General features: G+C 43.9%; 1 protein-coding gene across 5 annotated transcripts in view; it reads left to right on the forward strand.

Annotated features, from left to right (window-relative positions):
• The first annotated feature begins 9,964 nt into the window (after positions 1-9,964).
• The window catches only part of RBFOX2 (RNA binding fox-1 homolog 2), a 170,413-nt gene continuing 160,221 nt past the window's right edge, over positions 9,965-20,156 (forward strand). For all 5 annotated transcript variants that reach the window (XM_062588751.1, XM_062588742.1, XM_062588761.1 and 2 more), the window contains exon 1: positions 9,965-10,477. In XM_062588751.1, coding sequence (XP_062444735.1) covers positions 10,274-10,477 — 204 coding nt within the window. In that variant the 5' untranslated portion in view covers positions 9,965-10,273. The remainder of the gene's footprint in view (positions 10,478-20,156) is intronic.

Here is a 20,156-nt window from a genome sequence, read left to right on the forward strand (position 1 = left end):
TTGATTGGTCCCATGTGGTTTTTGAAGCCACCGCATTTTGGTTTTGCTGAGGAGTGAATAGACAAAATACTGTATTTTCTCTTCTTTCCTTTTTTCCTTTTTTAAAAAAATTTCCTGTTTTCTTTTTTTTCCATTTTTTTCTCCTCTCTGAACTATCCAGCAAATACTTTTAACACCAGAGCAAACCAGCCATTATACAATATTTCACAGGAAATAAGTTTACTTATTTTAATTATATTATTAATTATTTTAAATATTTCATTATTTTATGTATCTTTAATTACTGCTCTGCAAATTGAAATTCCCCTGTGAAGAAATGAGGGAAATATTGACACAAGACCAGCAGTGAAAATATAAAACCTGCCATTAGAGGATGCTCAAGCCTGTGTCTGCAATAGGACATAGGCTTATAAAGAAGCTGTCAGACAAAATTTTGGGACATATGAATCTAGTAGGGTTTTACTGCTAAATTACAGTCCAGGAAGAAGAAGTAAAAATTGTGGATGGAGAATGCCAGCTGTAACTGACGGATTGGGATGTATTTAAAAATTCAGTATCTCATAAAACTGATGAAGAATGGATTTGGCTGTAGAGTTTCTTGTGGGTTGAAAGCTGGAGGAAGGGGATGAATTATCAAGGATATAGCAGGTCAAACGGATGGGTTATCCTATTTATTTCTTAATTAAAGTCAGGTAAGGTTACCTATGTGGATTATGATGCCTACTTAGCTTGATTATAATCTGGATATACATGCTGTGGTTAGATGCATGGAAGAAGTGCAGTAGGTATTTGCCTGTGCTGGGGTGAAACACCCTTACGGAGTACATGTTGAAGCAGAAGGTTGTTTATGAGGGTTTAAGCACCAGGGTGAAGACAGTGGCTGATGCATTTTTCTTCCTGTTACTGTCTGTCTTGGTGGCAATGGTGTTCATTTTACCTTAATACCTAAGCTGACATTTTGTCATGGATCTCATAACATTAGCTTTTTTTCTTGAAAATCAAGCAACTAAATGAAAACAACAGCTTTATATTAAGTGGAGCACATTATTAAACAAATTCTAAAACACTCTCCCTGTGGAAGGAGAAGAAGCAGAAAACTGCTAACAGTGTTTTAGCTGGAGCTTGGGCAATTTATGAAAGCGATTATCTGATGTGATATCTGTGATAGCAGGGGTCTGGGCTCAGTGACCCAGCAAGGCCTTTCCAATCTTAAAATAGATGTCTCCTATCTAAAGATTAAATCTGCGCATTTATAAGGATGGAGTAGTTGTTCCTTCTCTCTCTCTCTCTCTCTTTTTTTTTTTTTTTTTTTTTTGACAACATGCTGCCTCAGATCTTGCAAGAAGGCCCTGGAAAAGATTGCTCCAGCCTGCACAGTGGACGGAGAAACTCCTTGAAGAGATGGCACTTATCTCAGCATATATTTCAATAGCCTCAGCTCCATGAGTCAACATTTCCTGAAAGCCACATGCGGGCTGAAGGCAAATAGGGCTAAAATGACATGTCTTCCACAGAGGGAAAAACAGGGGTCAGAGCGTATATTTATGCAGAGCCTCATCTGCTGCCGGCGGGGACTAGGGTGAGTCATTGGCAGTGTGAGCAGGCTGCTGAAGGACAGTGCATTTGTGATTTTTGTAATTACAGTGGATGCTTGGAAAGGGAAGGGTTGAGCAGGAGGCAGGACACCGAGCCCTCAGCTTGTAGGCTCTTGCTCCTAGTAGCTCTGGAGCATATGACGAGTTTCTGGCAGTCAAGGGGTAAATTTGTGACTGCTCATGAACCTCTCTCACTCTCATTTCTCCTCATATCCCTTCACCTACTAATGTCTCCCAAGGGAAAGTTCCTGCTGCAGGAAAGGGAAGGAAAGAAAAAAGAAAATAGGATTGAGAGATGCAGGGGGAGGGGGATCGGACCTCCGAAAGCCAGTGTCCAGCTGGAGCAGAGGCAGGGATGGGGGCAAGAGGGCTGCAGTGGACAGACACCCCCCTCCTCAATCCACACTTGGGTTTCCATCGCTCCCAGCCAGCAGGGAGCCACAGAGGAGGGCACAAATTGATGAAGTGACTGCAAAATCCTCAGTGACCTCTCCAGGGCTCCTGTGGGAAGGGGCAGTGGAGGGCCAGAGCATCCCTCTCCAGGCAGAGGAGCACTGCATTTGTCGCACTGGGCAGCTGGAGGGGGTGGAAGCCAGGGAGAATCACTGCTGAGGGGTGAACAGCTAGTGCGCAAGAAGCAGCCGGGTGCTAGAAGGGGAAGCGAGCAGTGCTGAGTCAGGAAGGCAGGTCCTGAGGCTTTTTTAAACCCTTACAGATCTCTGTGTGTTTGTGTGTGCACATATTTGTATTTAGGTTTATATGTGTGTATGTGTGTGTTCAAGTTTGCATTAAACAGAGCATGCATATTATTGAGGGCAAAGTCCACTACATGGATATTGTAATTAACCTCTAAACAAATATTGTAAACTGAGGAAACACAGCACTGATGTCAAATATAAAGGAAACACGAAGAGACGTGCAGCTGAGACGCCCAAACGAGCTGATGGCCCGAGAATGGAAATTAGGAGGAGAAAAAAAAATCCTGTATCTTTAAAAATCAGTGTAAGTGAATCTGGGTGATAAAATTAAATTGACTCCTTCAGAATGAGAAGGTTATTGCCTGGTATTGCAATTATATTTATTTAGATGCCTTACCTGTGCATTCTCACTGCTGAAGAATATATTCAGATTGTTTCTAGCTTTCCTCTCCACCCTAAATTGCTTGAATTTATAGCACATACTTGAGAGACTATTGCAATTTTCCTATTCCTTATTTAACCCAAATTACCCTTCCCACCTTAACTCTACCCGAGTGTAACTTGTGAGCAGATAAGTAGTATTAATAAAGCCTGAGGCAAGCCTCTGGAGGGAGCGGGACCAGCACAACAGCGGTAATCCTGAGTCATACAGAAGGTTTCTGGGACACTTGGCCCCTATCCGCATGGCTCATATCTCTGGCCAGCTTCAGAGTCACTCAGTCATGGATTCTACCGCAGTTTTGTCATTGGCCTTGCAGGCCCTTGGATATCCCCTTCCGAGTTTTGCATGGGATGATAATGTTTTATTTTGGTTTGAATTTGTAGCCCTGCTCGCCTTCCAAATGGCTGTTCAGCAGGCAGGAATAGGAGAAAGGGCTGGAAAACATGACTAAATATGGCTGCGTTTCTGATTGCAACAGACAGCTAGATTAGCGGCCCCTTCTTGCTGGCAGCCACAGCTGAGTTCCCAAGGTTTGAGGAGCACCAAGAAGAGCTGCAGTCCAGCCCTCCTCCCACTCCCCCCCCCCTTTTTTTTTTTTTTTTTGTTTTCCACTGAGAAATCTGCAACCTATTGTCTGGGCTAGCAAGCTTGGCACCCTTCAGCTGCTTATAAAATTGCATTAGGCATTTATATTTCCTGTAGTGGATTATGTGTTGTCTGGATTTTCTCTAATTCAGGGGCAAAGGGTTAGACTTTTGCAGTGGGGGCTATAAACTGCATTTGAAATAATTTCATTTTCTTGGAGATAAGAGAGCACTGGCAATTGGCAGAGCAGATCAACATATTCGGAGACAGATGTATGCAGCTTTCCTGCCTGGAAGTTACACAGCCACTCTGACCGTGCACATGAAGCACAGCCCTGATTCAGTCCAACACCAAAAAGTATTTGCCTGGTCCAGAAGCATGCCAATAATCATACTGATTGCAAAGATATTTCTTAGGCTTAAATATAAGCAAGTGCTTAAACATCATGCTGATTTACAACCAAAGATTTCTTTGCGCTTGTGACAGAGTCAATGTGCTTGACCCAGCTGGCTCTGTGTTCAGGCCATATCAGGTTTTTATGTGAACTTCTAGTATTTATGCACATTTACCACGTATGAGTGATGTTTTTTTTACAAAGTGGGAGTTGCCTATCTTCGAAAATATTCTCCTTGCTTGTACAAAGAGTACTTGTTGGGTTTTATTGATGTTTTCTAATTTGGATTTGAAGCCTAAGAGGCAATAGCTGTTCCTAGAATTGAGAAACTACTTTTAAAAATGTGTGTTTTCAACTCTTATTTGAAATGTGTTTTGTACCAGCAACACCTTGTGAAAGGAAAAAATAAGATTGAAAGTGCTTACTGGTATGTCAGTATAATATTGGTATAACACCATCATAAATTCACATAGCATTTTTCTTTACAAAAGAAAACTGATAATCTGTTACAGAAAACATTCAGTCTCGGGGTATTATTTGTAATCATATTTATATAAGTAAGTAGCATTACACATCTGATACGAATGCTGAACTACTAAACAGCCAGCAGGTGGAGTCATCTATACTGTATGTGGCACGATCTGGAAAGTTGAATAACTACAACTGGACACGTGGAAATTTCAGTTGGAAGTTGAGGCCAAGGAAAATATGAGGAATGGAACTGGAAAACGACGAGAGCGTGGAGTACACAAAGAGCTAAAACTTTAGCAGCAGAAGAGGAGGGGCCTGCAAAATGTTTGGAATAGCAAAAAGCTGGAGCAATCCTGGAGACACTCCTGTGGCTTGGATCCCAAGGCGTAATTCATCCTGTTGTAATTTGCACAGACGGCTGCAGTCTCAAGGGAAGGCTCTAACAGCTGGGAAACATCAGGGTGTGGGCCTGCTTCAACCGCACACCCTTTCTTTATCCCTGCATAAGTAACAGAAGTGAAAAGTGATACAGGACTTGCTGCAGAAAACACATGCAAGCTTTCCTCTGCACTAGGGAACCTCTCCTGTTGCTATTTATGCTAAGGACCAGCTTATTTCGACGTTCTGTGAATAACAATACACTTTGAGATGCTTTTCAGTAAACCGATTAGTGAAAAAGAATCAGCCTTGACTCAAGAAATCAGCCATGTAGTAAATTGAACTGTAGTTAAGAAGCTCTAATAGACAGGATGCTTCACTGAAAACAAGCATAAGTTACAAGATCAAAACCATTCTGTTCTCATGACGTGGCCAGTGATGACAGTGGGTGTCTTGCTTTGTCTCTTTGCTTTGTCTGCCTGTTACATTGGGAATGAAAGCTGTCTCAGGCTGGGCACTTGCCCTTCTTCAGCTGCACAGCCTCCAGCATATTTGGAAACAAGCAATTGCAAATAATGATTAGTACTGTCTGTTTGCCCGTGAGCCGATGCAGACTGACACCCTGAATAATAATGTAACAGCCACTCTGATCCTACAGAGTCTGGTCTGAGAGAGGAGAGGGTGGTACAGTTTTGAGGTACTTGAGAGATATAACCAATGACATATATATGAAGGGGTTGTGACTTCAACTAGGCTACCAAAGTATCGCATCAATAGCGAACACTACTACTCCATTGACATAAACTTAAGCCTCCATTAACCTCTGGTTTACTTTTGAGAGGTTGCTAAGGAAAATAAATGCCAGGTACTTACCTGCTCCTTGGTCTCTGACATCCAGAAGGCAGGGAAGAACCAAAGTTTTTCTGGTCTGTGTCCCCACACACTCTGTGGTTCACACTATTCATCTTAAGCTGGTCACCCTCACTTTCTCAACATGAAAGCAAAAGACCTTTTGTTTCCCTGACAAGGTCTTTGCACAGTTATCTATTATCATACGTTTGAAGGAGTGTAATTCCTTTGCAGAATTAGTTGTAAGGTCCCTTCATATTAGGAGTGCTGAAAGACCTACTTTATTCCCTAGCCTTAGCAACACAAGCAGTGCAGGTAGAAGACATCTTTATGCTAACTGCATATATGCAGATAACTGCATCTGCACTGCAGCTGTTGTACAGCTTTAGCAGTACCGATATACTTGAAACAATGATGATATCCCACAGAAGCACAGGCCTATTGGTAATTAGCAGCAATGCTAATTGCTCTTCAGTGAGGTTTGAAGCAGGAAGGAAAATAACAAGGCACGGCTACACAGGGAAGTTTTGCTAGGAGCTCTTTGGTGGTTCTCAGTTGTCTCCATCGCTACATTGCTGGAATGTCGAGGTGCTCAGTGGTGGTTGCTGAAGTCCAGTGTCCTCACTGCAAGAGGCAGCCCTGGCAAAAGACCTGCTGCACTGTGGGTGTTGACCTGCTGACTGACAGCAGCCATCACTTTTGCGTCAGAGGAACATATCAATATTGGCCTCCTGCCACTGCCTGAGGACTGGCATCCTTCATACAGATGGTTTAAGTCAGATGACAAAAACTTCGAATTTTGTTGACTTGTGTTATATATTTTTGCTGTGTGCTAAACTATGACAAAAAAAAAAAAAGACAACGTATGTTAATAAAACTTTGTTCTGAAGAGCCAGCTATAGATAAGCGAGGAGAAACATTTACCCATTCTTGTCACTAAGGAAAGCTGTATCACCATTTCCTGTGAAATTGGGACCAAAGTGCAGGCAGAAACTTTACTTCAGCTGCTCTTCACTACCTGTGGGAGTATTGCAGTGAGGAGGAAGAGCATTTGGCTTCAAGATTTTGACTGGCAGGACAGAAGCAGCAGAAATGAGCAGGGCTGGGCAAACCATTAAATCTCCACTGACCCACTTAGCAGAAAGACAAAATCCCCTGGGAAGGATAGAGGAAAGCTGCAGGAGGCTGAGAGGGTGAGAGGAGTTGGTGAGGTGAACGGAGTGAGACCTCATGTGCAGACAATGGAAACAGTGAGAAACCCTTCTCTGTCGTGGTGGTGGAGGGAAGAGATCCACTTTGAACCGTCTCCTAATGATTTCTATGCCTTTGGGTCAAAGACTAATAGCGGAGCTTGTGCCTCATTTAGTGCCTGTGCCTTAGAGCTTGCATGAGTCAGTGCCTGTGCTCCACCAGAGCACGTACTGAGACCCAACTCTCTGCACTTTTACAGGCCTTTCATACTCAGTGTCCTGATGCCACCTGACCTCCAGTCCAGCGGGAGCACTGGAACATATACCTTTAAGCCCCTTCATAGGGTACCTTTCTGGGAAAAAGAAAAAAGAAACTTCACTCTAAAATGATGCGATTTTTTTCTTATGTGATATATCACATCAGATATATTCTACACGCCAATTTTTGAGTGTGCTCTGTAAGGATAACGTTTAATATAGCTGCCTCTTTTTAATTTGTCAAGAAACGAAGCATTGGTGAGTGCTCCACAAACCTGTGCAGAAAATAATGGCATATAGGAGTCAGGCAACAGTGCTGTGCAGAAGCGGAAGGGTTAACAGAAGAGTCAGCTGTCTTTTTAGTATGTCTCAGATGTCACATACAAATACCTAAAAGACAGCTGGGTTGTGTGAAAGGAAATCAACAGATTAAGACTGTAGTCTCAGCTGAAAAGCTTTTTTGTGACTTCAGGAATGCCTTATACCGTTCCATTAAATGGAGACAATATCTATCCCACAAGCATGCTGTGAAGATTAATTCATTAATCTTTTTTAAGTGCAAATGGAAAAAGCCAGAGAAATAATAATACCAAATATCACTACAATAATGACAGAAAGCAGATGACAGCATTCAGTGTATCAGTGGTAATTGCAGGTCACTGCAGTAGTTAGGGCACGGTACCTTGCCTTTTCTTTTTCATGCTGAGAGCACACTGTGCTATGCAGTTGTGCTGGACTCCTTCACTTGCAGGCTGTCAGCCACAGCCAGCCAAAGACACCCGACCAAGGGCCCTGCCTGTGCATTGCAGCTTCCCCTGGGTGCTCTTCAGCAGAGCAGATCACGTAAGCATGGGATGTGGGGGGAAACTAGCACTTGTACTTTGGCACCTGTACGGCTGGAGTTGGTAGAAATGGGATTAGAGGAAGATAAAGAGAAAAAAGGAGGCTGGACACCACAGAACAACTCTCTTTTTTGATATTCCTCAAGGTGAATACCAGGCAGACACATACATGGCAAAGGGAGAGTTTACTCCTAACTTTTCTTCAGGGCGGCTCCCTAAAAATGTAGTTGAAGCATCCTGCAGTGTCTGATTGATAGGCAGTATTTTAATCAGTAATCTTCATCTAGAACCTCCCATTAAAATATTAGTTATGGAACGTGCATACAGTTTAAGAGAAACACAGAAAAGCTTTCAATTGAATGAGCAGTGCCTTAGTCATGAGAATCTCTGCTCCTTTTATGGTCAGGGTGGAGTGAACACATCCATTCAAGGTTGCTTGACAATCTGGCTCTTTTTACCAAACCCAGTCAAGATGAATGAGACGTATGTTTACCCTTGGTGGGTGAGCAGACAAAAACTGCATGTAATTGTCCTCTGGGTGCCTGTCACTCCATGAAGATTTGTAATCATTTGGGAAAAAAGAAAAAAAAAAGATTTCTCTGTCACCGGAACAGACAAGCTGGCACCTCATAGCAAAAACATACCACTTAGAATAGCTTTTAACGTGGCCTTGAAAACTATTTTTGGATCAGGAAGAACGTGATGTATGGGAAGACTAGAGTCAAGTATTGTAACTGTCATTCAAAATCAAAGGCTCTATCATTTCATGAAGATCAGTACATGAGTAAAGATACACCAAGAGGATCTAATTGTTCCACAAGCTTCAACACATATGGTGATATCTGAAAAGTCAAGAGGAGTTCCTTGTCATGTGTGTTGACATACATTGACCACTTCCATTCCTGATTTTCTCCTTTCCTCTCAGGTGTTGAACATCAGAGGAAGACTATCCATTCCCATGCCATAATAAAACCAATGTTTATATTAGGATCTGCACATTAGTTCTCCGTCAAGTTACCATGGCCTCCAAACCAGTCTCAGGACAGTAAAAGCTGCTTGTTTTTTCCTTTTTCTAGAACAGACATTATCCTTGGTGTTACCAGACAGCAGCTGTATAATAAAATCAACTTCACATTCATGCTAAGGATTCAAAATTCAGTTCTCAAGATCAAAAACATGGAAAAGTATTAAAGAGCTGATGAATAGCCTTCAGGTTTAAAGACTGATGTCCATATCTGGTTGGAAGTCATTTGCAGGAGAACAAATTAGGAATTATGTAGAAAAATGCAGGAAAATTCCACCAAGGCTGTTACAAAAACAGATCAGCCATTTTCTGAGGAAATCAGATACTAGCACTGTGAGACGTGCCCGAGAGTGAGCTCCCCAGAGCAACACAGAGGAAGCTCAGAAATGTCCAGGAGACAAGATGCATGCCCTGAGTGACAGCCCTGCTATATGGGATCCTGCATCCCTTGTGTTCTGTTCAAAGATTTATCAGCCAATATGCAGCATCTCCAGCCCAACTCTGTTATTATGAAAAGCTCCTTTAGGAGCAGAGATGAAACCACTTTTGTGTATGGCATGCCTCAAACCCAATGATGATTCCCCACCTAAACACTTGTATGGTAGTAAAAAACTTCGTTTTCAGCTCAGCTTATGCTTCGTGGCCAGGGGATGAGATAAACCAGAAACTGCGGGTGCGAGAGCACCACCCCAGCGGCGTTAGGCAGCCCTGTCTCCACCAATACCCCAACCCAGCCTGCCCTGCAGAGGAGTCGGTGGTGGCGAGGGGCAGAGCAGGAGCCAGCAGGATGCTCCGGAGGGGTCAGTGGCTCTCCAGAAGCCTCCCCGCACGTGGGCAGGGGCCCGCGGGAGCCAAGGCCTTGCACCCGGCGAGAAGGTGCCCGGCGGGCAGGGCGCATCGAAGGCGGGCGGCAGGTCCGGGCCGGGCCCAGCTCGGCCTGAGGGGCCGCGGGGGACGGCGGCCGCGGTGAGGCCTCGCAGGCAGCGGCCCCGCAAGCGAGGGGCAGGGCGGGCACTGCCTGCGGCCCACGCGGGGCCCCGGCTGCGCGGGTCCGCCGCCGCGCAAGCCCAGGGGGCTTCGGGGCCGGCGGAGGAGGCCCGCGGCAGCCCCGCCACGCCGGGCGGCCATTTCCCCGCCGCCCCGTGCGGCGCTGGCGGTGGCGGCGGCGGCCCGGGCGCCCTGCGGCCGGGCGCGGCCCCGCCTCGCGCCGCGGCCCCGCCCCCGCCCGTCGCCGAAGGTTGCCGAGTGGGGGTCGCGCTGCTTCGGCGCCGCGGCGGCCGCTTCCGGAGATTGCCGAGGGGCTTCGGCCCCTCCCCGGCCGCCGCCGAGACCGTGACCGAGCCGCTCCGGTGGGTTGGAGCCCGCCGCGCCCGGAGCTCTGGTAGCGGGGCCGGCGCTCGCTCGCCGCCGCCTCCTCCTCCTCCTCCTCCTCCTCCTCCTCCTCCTCTGCCGCCGCCGCCGCCGCCGGCGGGGCCGCGCGTCGTGGTGACAGAGCGGGGCGATCGCGGCGGGGCGGCGGGGGGGCGGCCGGGGCTCCGGCGGCGCGGATGGCGGAGGGCGGCCAGCCCCCGCAGCAGCAGCAGCAGCAGCAGCAGCCGCAGCTCCTGGCCGGCGGCGGCGGCGGCGGGGCCGCCCGCGGCGTGAAGCGGGAGCCGGAGCTGGAGCAGCCCATGCCCGGCGGGGACGGCGCCGAGGGCGGCCACAGCAAGCGGCTGCGGACGGAGGCGGAGGCCGACGGCGGCGGCATGCAGGTAGCGGGCAGGGCCGGCCCGGGCGGCGGCGGCGGCGGCGGGCCGGTACCGGGCGAGCGGGCTGGCCGGGGCGGCCCTCGGCCACACGCGGTGGGTTTGTCGGCAACGGGAGATACAATGGCGGGGAGCGCCCCGGGGGGGGACATCTCTGCCCCTCGCTCCGGCTCTCCGCGGCTGCTTGCAGCTAGAAACAAGAGGCTATTTTATTTTATTTTATTTTGTTTTGTTTTGTTTTTTAATCTCTTGCAGTTTGTCCGTTGCCTTTAAAGGAACGGTCTGTGCAAGCTGCGCCTCCTTTATATTTCTCCTAGGGAAGGTTTTTCTTGATTCTTGAGAACTATAATAGTGCCTAAAGATGCAAAATAAATCCCGTAGAATTACTGCTGTGTCTTGCTGCTCTTCTCCTTTAAAGGACTTGCTCTCCTTTAGCATATTTTCGTCTGCCAAATCTCATAAGTTTCTTAATCTGAGTGACCAGACACTCCTCTGTTCTTCTATTGTCCCAGATTGGGGATGAGTTATTTGTTATGGATTTAATTTGCTACCTCCTTACATGTAATTTTTCCAGTTCAGTGAGAAAACCTGCATGTTGGCTAGCTAATGGTTGTTGGAAGTAGAGTACAAAGCATGCTGAGATGGGATATTTAGTGTATGGAGTACCGGTATCGAATAACACAAGGGATAATGTGAATTAACAAGGAGGATCAGGCCTCTTATCTGATGCCTTCTCTGGCGCAGACAGAGATCTACGTGAGTTTTGTGAAATCAGCTGAGCATATGTTATTGCAACGTATGATTTTAATTTTTGAGGGGACTGTCCTGTTTGATGCTTAATGGGCCTTTAGCTCTCCTGTCCTTGCACTTCCCTCTGTGACTCTAGATTCTGCAGAAGTACTGATAGCTCTGTCTTGAGAGGCTGTGGAAAGGACTGGCAAAAGAAAACGTTCAGTGCATGGTACATATATAACATATTAAAGACTGATGATGATTTATCTATTCTCTTTTGATTTTTTTTTTTTTTTTTTTTTTGTAAATGATAAGGAATAATTTCAGGTGCTTCTTGGGAATGGAGGAAGGGGTCTTAGGGCATCATGTGAGAGTGTCTTCCAATTTGGTAAAGAGAATAACAGCTTTGGATAAGAAATTAAGTTTCTGTCCTCTCTTGCTTATACGCTTTGATCATCACTGAAAGACTGGTCTTTCCTTTTCCAGGTGCATTTGTTTTTGCATTTATGGGGGGAGAGCAGTAAAGATCTTTCTATTTTCTGTTGCTTGTATGTTGTGTGTGGTGGTTTTATTATGACAATTCAGTTGGTGCTTTTTTGCCGCTGTTTCTTTCAACAAATACGTTAGAGCTCCTTGAAAATAGTGTGATTTATGCAACTAAACTTACTTTTGTTCTCACTTTTGCTTGGGCTGATATATCCTCTTCATAGGGGAGAATTGTTTCTCCCCTATGCAATGTGTTTCTTTTCTGATCTAAATACCAATTGTTGGCCCGCTATTTTCCCCCTTTATTTTCTAGACTGTCCCCAGATTGCAAGCTCAAGACTTTATTTATTTTATGTCTTAGAGCAGGAGGATTTGGTTTTGTAGTTCTCTCTGATGTTTAGCCTTTTGTGGTGGTCTCTCCACCACACAGAATCACTTCTTTGCGCGATCGGATGGTGTGGGCTGGACATGTGTTGGAGCTTCACACCTGAATGTTGTGTCTCATGCTCCCCCACGGGTCAGTAAGAAGCACACTGTGCTCTTTTACTCCTTGAAATAGTATCTTCTCCCACACATAGGTATAAAGTGTGACTCTGACGATGTGCATAATTGCAAGGCAAAGATGCCCAGTACTGAATAAATGCTTGTGTATTGTGTATAGTTAGAGAATTATGAATTAATGTATCAACACAGTGAAAGGAAATTCTTCTAGGTCTTAGGAGCTGGTCTGAGACATAGGTTCTGTGCAAAAGTGTGAGTTATGTCAGCTAACTACAATTAATGGTTAAACTGGTTGGTATCAATGTCATTCAGAGGCGAATCATTTGAAAACTGCCCACAAGGGGACTTAAACTGGTTTAACTGAACCATCTTAAAGTTCGATGATGATAATTTTGTGTGTTTGTGTATGTGTAAACTAGTACAATTTCTAAGTACAGAAAAGGCTCCCCTTCAGACTTAAATCAGGAAAACGTTTTGTTTTCTGTTCAGTGAATAGTACAAAATAGTGAGATTGGAGCATTCACGCATGGGATTATTACCATATATGCACAGAGCAATGCATAATGCTGTTACTAGTACCAGGGATTAATTATGGATCTGAGCAGAGAGTTGAGCTGTTCATGATTTCCCATATTGTAAGCTGGCAGACTGTTACAATTCTAGCAGTATCAGGGGGAAAGTACTTGAGAAATGTGATTAGTAGAATTTAGTTTTTAAATTAAATTTATTTGTATTCCATATATATACTGTCTGAATACACGAAACATAAAATCTTTTGAAATATCTTATTTTAGAAAAAGTTTCTCTTTTTAGTAAATTCTCTATGTTTAAGTAGTGCTTACAAAAGTGATTAAGAGCCTATTATCTGAGAGAGAGAAATAAATAAATATTCCCTCTCCCTCGTTCCCCTCTCCACCCCCCAACATGTACCAGAGGCTTTCTGGAAGTTAGAAATAACATCAGCAACTGTTGTACCTTGTTTTTCCTGCAGATCCTGTCAATTTTCTACTTCCTGTTCCAGAGCCACAGGGTGTTGCTGTGTAAACTTCATGACCTCGTGTTTCTAGGCCGATTACGAGGAATCCTGGGTGGCCGTACTTGCTACAGTTTTTTTCTGTGAGCAGTTCTGAAGTACCGATGGCTCAGGGTACGAGCACAGTTTATAATGCTGAAATAAATCATCTAACTATAGAAAATAATAATGCAACCTTGAAACTAATGGCGTTTTTTTGTCCCTTAACATGAAATATAAAGGCTAGGCCATAAGAAGATGCTCAAGATAGTAGCTGGTCCCTATGGACTTGGGGCAGAATTCCTTAAAGCTTAAACTAAGGCATAAGTTTTATCTTCTAGTTTTTCGCTGTCTCAGGCCAGCATGCTCAGACAGCTTATGCAGTTAGGGTTTCATTATCTAATCCATCTCTGATCAGGCTGGATAAATGGTGTTTGGTCAGCGCTGATCTTGTTAGGAGGCTGGTGTAAAGCTGCTTGAGTTGGGATTGGGACAAATCGGATCACGGCTGCTATCTGCTTTGGAGACATATTTCTGTTAATCTTGGTGTGGGAGGAAAAGGTCCAGAACAAGCTGCTGTTTTTTTTGCTCTTTTTGATCCATACGTGGCAAAAATCAAGTAAAACCAGCCAGGAATATCTCTTAGAAGTATGTGAGTATGTTTGTAAGTTTTGGAAATGAAGAGTACCCAAAGGTACAACTGCTTGTTGACTATTTAAACACTAGCTAGGAACTAGCTTGCTCTCTATTTGCTGGTGTTGGATGTTGAATCATTTGGATCAGCTTGCTGATCTGGGTAAAAGTAGTCCTTAACAGGATGGGGGGAAGTTATATTGGCTTAAGTCACTCATGAAACAGCATCTGAATGTAGCTGGCTGTTGATGCAGCTGCTTGTGCTGCTTTTCAGAAGGGTTGACTGCTGCACAGATTGAAGAGAAAGTACCGTTGCAGTAATCACATCTTTTATCATGTGAGGAGTGGAGGAGGAGAAAGAAATGTTGTGTTTAGCTGAGAAGAGTTTCTTCTTTCTCTTTGAAGCTGCAGAGAAGGGTGGAATCCAGGGTGCTGCTGTCCTCTTACCAACTGAGGTGCTACAGGTGTACCAGTCAGGTGTCTGTCCTTACTGCTGAAGAAAATTCTTATTTTAATATCTTCTGGTTGCCTTGCATGGGGCTCAATTAATTAGTTAAGCAACTCTTTGGTCCCTAAGCTGATTTTTTTTTTAATGTGATCCAGTCTGATTAGTGAATTATATTACCCTCAGATACAATTTTATGGCTGGAATTAGAGGCAAAATATGAATAGAGCTGACTCTTGTTTCTTTTTCAAGAATGACTTCTGTATTTATTAGCCGTGAGTATTTTGGGGAAAATCACTCTTTTGCAACTATAAATAGGACTGCTCAGCCAGGGAAGACAGTTAATGGAATTTTGCTTGATGTATGCTTTATTCAGTCTGTGCAAGTTTGTAGTGGTAGCAGTGGCGTGGCACTTCAGGCATTTCTGTGTAGGATTTAAAAAGATGACTTGTGTTGCTGAGATCAGTCCCCTGTGATTTTAAGTAATGATGTAATAGGTGTTAAGTCTTTGGTCCACAAGAAAAATCCATGCTCCTTCTCTTCCAGCTGGGAGCCAGAAGGCATTCTAACACCCTCTGCCAACCTGAATCCCTCTAGCACAAAAGATCAGAAGCTGTAAACACCAGCATGCCACAGAAGAAAGAGAGCTGGGGTGTTGCTCTTGCTTTGTGACAGCCTCTACTGTGGTGGGAGATTTGTTGGACAAAACTTCCTAGATGATCCTAGCAAGAGAGTTATGGCTCATGCAGCCGGGAAGGGCAGAAATCCAGTGGCTGTTGCCAGTTTGACTGAGGAGAAAATTCCTTCTTGATCTGAAATCTAGCTGTCTGTTTAACCTTGAGTGAGACACACTAGCTATATACCCAATACTTAATACAAGTAAGAGCACCAGTATGCGCCACTAAGTGTCCCAGTTCAAACTATGGCTGATCTGTGGGGCTTCAGAGGACAAGAAATGAATCTGATAGTAACTTCCTAGGACAGGTTTGGATTTTAGAAGTAATAGTGCTGACTGGGACAATAATCAAGAAGGGGCCTGTGAATAACAGCTTTTGTACTGTGGGTGACCCCTATTGAAATCTGTATTTTAAATCTTATGAAAGAGAACATCTTGTTCCAGTAAATGGCTGTGTAACCAGGTTAGCTTTTTCTCTCTTTATTATTCATGTCATCTCTGTAAGGAGATGCAGAGCAATACCGAGTATACAAGATATTCGGGGGGGGGGGGGGAGGAATGAAATTTGAGTTTTTAAAAGCTGACCCCTGCCTTAGATCCAGGATGAGGTTTCCTGGGATGCTGTTTGGACAGACAGTTGCTGATGTGCTGAAGTATAGTAATGAATCACCTTTTAGCTTGTTATTATTTACTCGTTTGCTTTTGTCCTTTTGGTTTTTTTGGATTTTTGTTTGAGTGTTATGAGTTACCTGACACAGTCAAAGAAGATTTAGAAAATCTCCAGTTCAAAGAAAACTTCTGGCATACAGACTGAAAATTGGGATTATAAGGATGTTGAGAGCACTTTAAAGTTGGCTCTTTTCCTGCCACATTCAGGAAAATAGAAAGCCCAAGTTAAGTATTCTGGATGCTTTAGTACCCGTACAGGCTCAGATAGTATTTCTCTTTGGATTTCAAAAGCTGGTGTTTGAAGCTGATGGCCTGAGTTGTGCCGTTGCTAAATGGAGGTCTGGCTTTACTGGAGATGGTTTCCTGTGTATGCGTAACAGCTGTCTGAACTTTCAGATATTTTTTTCCAGATTTCCCATTTAGAAACATTAAGGCTCTGATGTTTCATAGAAATCATGGTTCTCCCTTGCCTTTTTGAAAATTTTGCTTACCCAGCTGATGAGGTCAGTCACAGCTGAGTTGTGACCAAAATGCCTGTCCCTCAGGCATGCCCTGTGCACCTTTTCCTACTAATATTAGGCCTGTGTAGCCAGGCTCCCACCTTTCCTTTTCTCACTTAGGATTCACACCTCTGTTTTTGTGGCTGTTGCAAAGACATGCTGTTTGCTGAAGGTTTAACAGCTGCCTTGGCTCTGTGGCTGCACTGAGGGTTTTCAGTGGGTCTCCTGCGGTTAGTCTGGTAGCATTGGGACACTGCTAGCACAAGGGAGATGCAAGTGAGGCACTGATGCTTCATCTGCGCTGGTGTTAGGGAAGCCACACTGAAGCTGAACTGGTGCGTTTGAAAACTGTGGACCTGACTGAAGATTTCTGTGTGTGGTCTGCAGCCCCCTGAAGAGTGCTTCTGAAGGACTTATAGCTGATCACTAGGAAAAATAAGCTTATCATTAACAGTCTTTGGTTTGCTGCTCAGCAAGCTCTGCTGCTTTGGAAAATGTCAGGGGTCACATCAATTGAAAGTATTTAAAAATTATTAGTCTATGCAGCTGACTTGGTCTCGTGACTCAAGGAAAACTTAGGTTTTCATATTAAGTGAAAGAGAAAGGCAGGTGGCTTTGGTTGACTGGAAACCTGTTATTTAATTTGCCCATCTCAGATATTACTTGACCCTCTGTGTGTGTGCTTTTGAAACGTTATGGCTAAAGGATCAGAGGAACATCCAGAAGTGAAGTGAGAGAAGCAATTAGAGGTAACGAGTTCCAGCTCATTGAAGCATTCTGTCGATCTACATTTTACAGTGGTATTGAATGGATGCTGGAGTGTAGCTGTCATGAGATAATCCCAATGTTTAGGGATTAGAGATGCTTGACTGCATTTTAGGCCTAAACTCCCTCTGCTCTCCGGTAAATGTATTTTTTTTTCTGTAATCTTTACTAAGTTCAGGGAAAAAACTGTTCTGAAAGATATGTATATGTTTTCTCAAAATGCTTTTACCTCCTTCTGTAACACTTTCATTAATACATCTTCATTTTTATACCTGGGTATAAGTCAAATATAAAATCTTTTTAAGAATCAGGCCTGATGTGGGCAGAGACTGTAAAAATAGTCCTTACTAGATTTGCGATATGCCAGCATCCTGACCTGAAGCGTTCCTTACTCGCATTTACTGACCTGTCCTGCAAAACTCTGCCAAGGTACCTCAATGGTGACTGCAGGAAACCTTTCCTATAGACTGCCTTTCGATGAAAAAGGTCCAATGTATATTGAAATTTCTAATGTAAATTCTCCGTTCTGGATGGTTTCCAGAATGTCTAGGAAGATGCTAGTGAGCAATTCCAGTCTGTTTCTCGTTTGACTTGTCATGTGTACATATGGCAGCTATTGAAACCACTCATAGTGGCTCTGTTACTGAGCTGGAAAGAAATGGAACAGTACCTACTTAAGAATGATATGATGTGTTTAAGTAGCTGTAATGCAGAAAAGGCTGCATGCAGAAGTCGTGCCATTTAGTGAGGGGCAGTTTGACTTGATCCAGTATCCCTTTGGGTAGAGCAGAAAAATTCTGCGGTTTGTGCTAATTCAGTTTATGAAAAGTTGACATTTGGTCATCTATACCATTGCTACCTAATGTAGGTAGGGGAGTAGGACGCTCCTGATCCATGCCAGATAGGAAGTAGGGCAGGAGATCTTTGACTTGCATCTCTTGTATGGGAGAATTCACTGTGGTGTGTTGTTAAAGTGATCGTGCATTGCTGTTGCTTGTTTTTACCTTCGTCTAGGAGAGTTCGTTGTGGAGCAAAATTGGATGCTTTCTTTGAAGCATATGAGCTAGAAGCAACTATTTTTTTTTCTTTAGGACATTTTTGGCTTTATCCTGCTTATAATTACTTCAACAATAATATAAATATTACTTAGTATAGAGATGGGAAGAACCTCCACTGTTAAAAAAGAAAAGGGAAAAAAAAAAAAAAAAAGCAGAGAGGGTGGAGTTAAGGAACTTCTTACCCTCTGGCTGTATGTAGCTAAATTTCCTTTAATAGAGAGACTAAAGAAGCAACCTTATGTGGCATTTCTGTGTGTTGCAAATATCAAAATATTCTCCCTAGAGGCTTTTGAGGCCCTGGGATCTGGATCCAGCTCAGGTTTCTTCAAGAGGCTGTAGTGTACTCTTTTAGCTGAGGCTTTCTGCAAAGCTTTTTGTGTGCTATTGCTTTAGGAGATTCTTGCAGACATTTGGGGTAGTTGTCACCATTGGAGGCGATGTCCAGGAATAAAATCCCACCAAGGCTTCACTTAAAAGACTTGATTTAGTATTGTGTGGGCTGAGAAGAGACTGTAGCTGGGATCCTAGGCCTATAATTTGCTGCTTGCAGCTGCAGTTTCCTTACTCGGAGAGGGGTGGGAATGTCATTTTTCCTAGAATCTGCTCACCCACCTTAGGCTAATGAGACAAGTGGAAAAACTGGGATTTGTAGGGCACACTTTGTCTTGTGGCTTGGCATTTTTCTCTCTTTTGGACTCCTGGTTTTGCAGGCAGTTTAGCCAAATTGACTCTCAGAGGAGCATACATGAGATGGCATTTCTAAGTAATTTCTGTCCTACTTCTTGTTTTTGTTCTATTACTTTGCACCCTTTTAGGAGGGAGAAGAAATAAGGAAAGAGCATGCATTAAAGGACTTTTCCATTATCCTGTCTAATACTCCTGTCCCAGAGAGAAAGCTTGTCAAAGAAGTCTCTTTCTTGTGTGCCTCTCTGTTACTGGTGTAAAGCACATTGTCACCTCAGAGTGAAGTTGTGTCAGGATGGGGTATTTTTTGTAGGTGCTTTGCCTTGTCTATGGACAGTAGGCAGTTGTTCTGGAAGCTCATCTTTTCTGAGTAATCTGTGATGGTTTCTAGGTTTAAAGATAAATTACTGTGTGATGCTTCTGTTAGTCCCATCAGTGGCACCAGACACACAACCTTGTTTAACATGTAGGGATCCAAAGGCTTGTTCAGGGATGAAAAACTGGGCTATGTTGTTGTAGCAGAAGAGTCCAATTTTACTATGGGGAACATACTGAAGAAGATTGAAACTAGCAGCGTGGTATGGACAGATTTTTTTTGTTGTTGTTGTTGTTTTCCTTGCAAGTCACGGAATATACAAGAGTGGGAAGCAGGAGCTTGTGTGATGCCAGCCTCAAGAATGATCCAGAGCGCAGAGGAAACTGAGGCAAAAAAACATGCTCCTCACTTCTGTTGTTTTGCTGAGATCTGAGTATTTGGCTGCCTACAGTAGAAATTGGTTAGCTTTTGAAGCTCTTGCTAGTCTTTCACGTATTTTGTCCAGTATTGGTAGTTGAAGTACATGTGAAAACATGGAATGCCATCAATACTGCAGTTTTAGGAAGAGATATATTAAGCGACTGTGGTGCTGTGGGAGTTGGTGTTTGTACTAGGTAGTTTGAAGCTGCTGCATGCTATGTCCCACTTACAGAAAGAGGTGACCACTTATATAAAGGGGTGGCTAGACAGAAAACGTGATAGAGTGAGATGCAGGAAAGAGAATGACCCAATGCTGTAGCTGGCTGGGGCCAGAGGAAATCTGAAACATGATATACCCAGTGTGGTGGGTGTCAGAGCCAGTACCCCAGCAAGTGCCCAGCAGGAAGACGGTTTGTACAAGAGACACTGTGAGATTTTAATCGTGTGGTTGTACACTTTATTTTTATAGATGATTCCATCTCTTTAAAGTGCATCAGATGGATAATAATCACTCAGGTACTACTGAATCTAATGGGAGTTTTGTTATCAGGTAAAATGGGTGTGAGCTCAGGCTTTGAATTGAGAGTTACTCAGTGTTTCACTTTCTCTTTTTCATCTAATGTGTGACTCCAAATAGTATTTACTGCAGATAATCCTAACCTTGCACTGAATACGGAACTTAATTTTTAATGATCTTTTCTATGGTACTTCTCACTGTAGTGTGATAGTTCACAGATGCTATTAATCTCTTTTTTTTTGTGTGTGTGGTTTTCCTGAGAGATAGAAAA

Source organism: Rhea pennata, chromosome 1 (genome assembly GCF_028389875.1).
Source record: "Rhea pennata isolate bPtePen1 chromosome 1, bPtePen1.pri, whole genome shotgun sequence".
In the NCBI taxonomy this organism is placed as follows: Eukaryota; Metazoa; Chordata; class Aves; order Rheiformes; family Rheidae; genus Rhea; species Rhea pennata.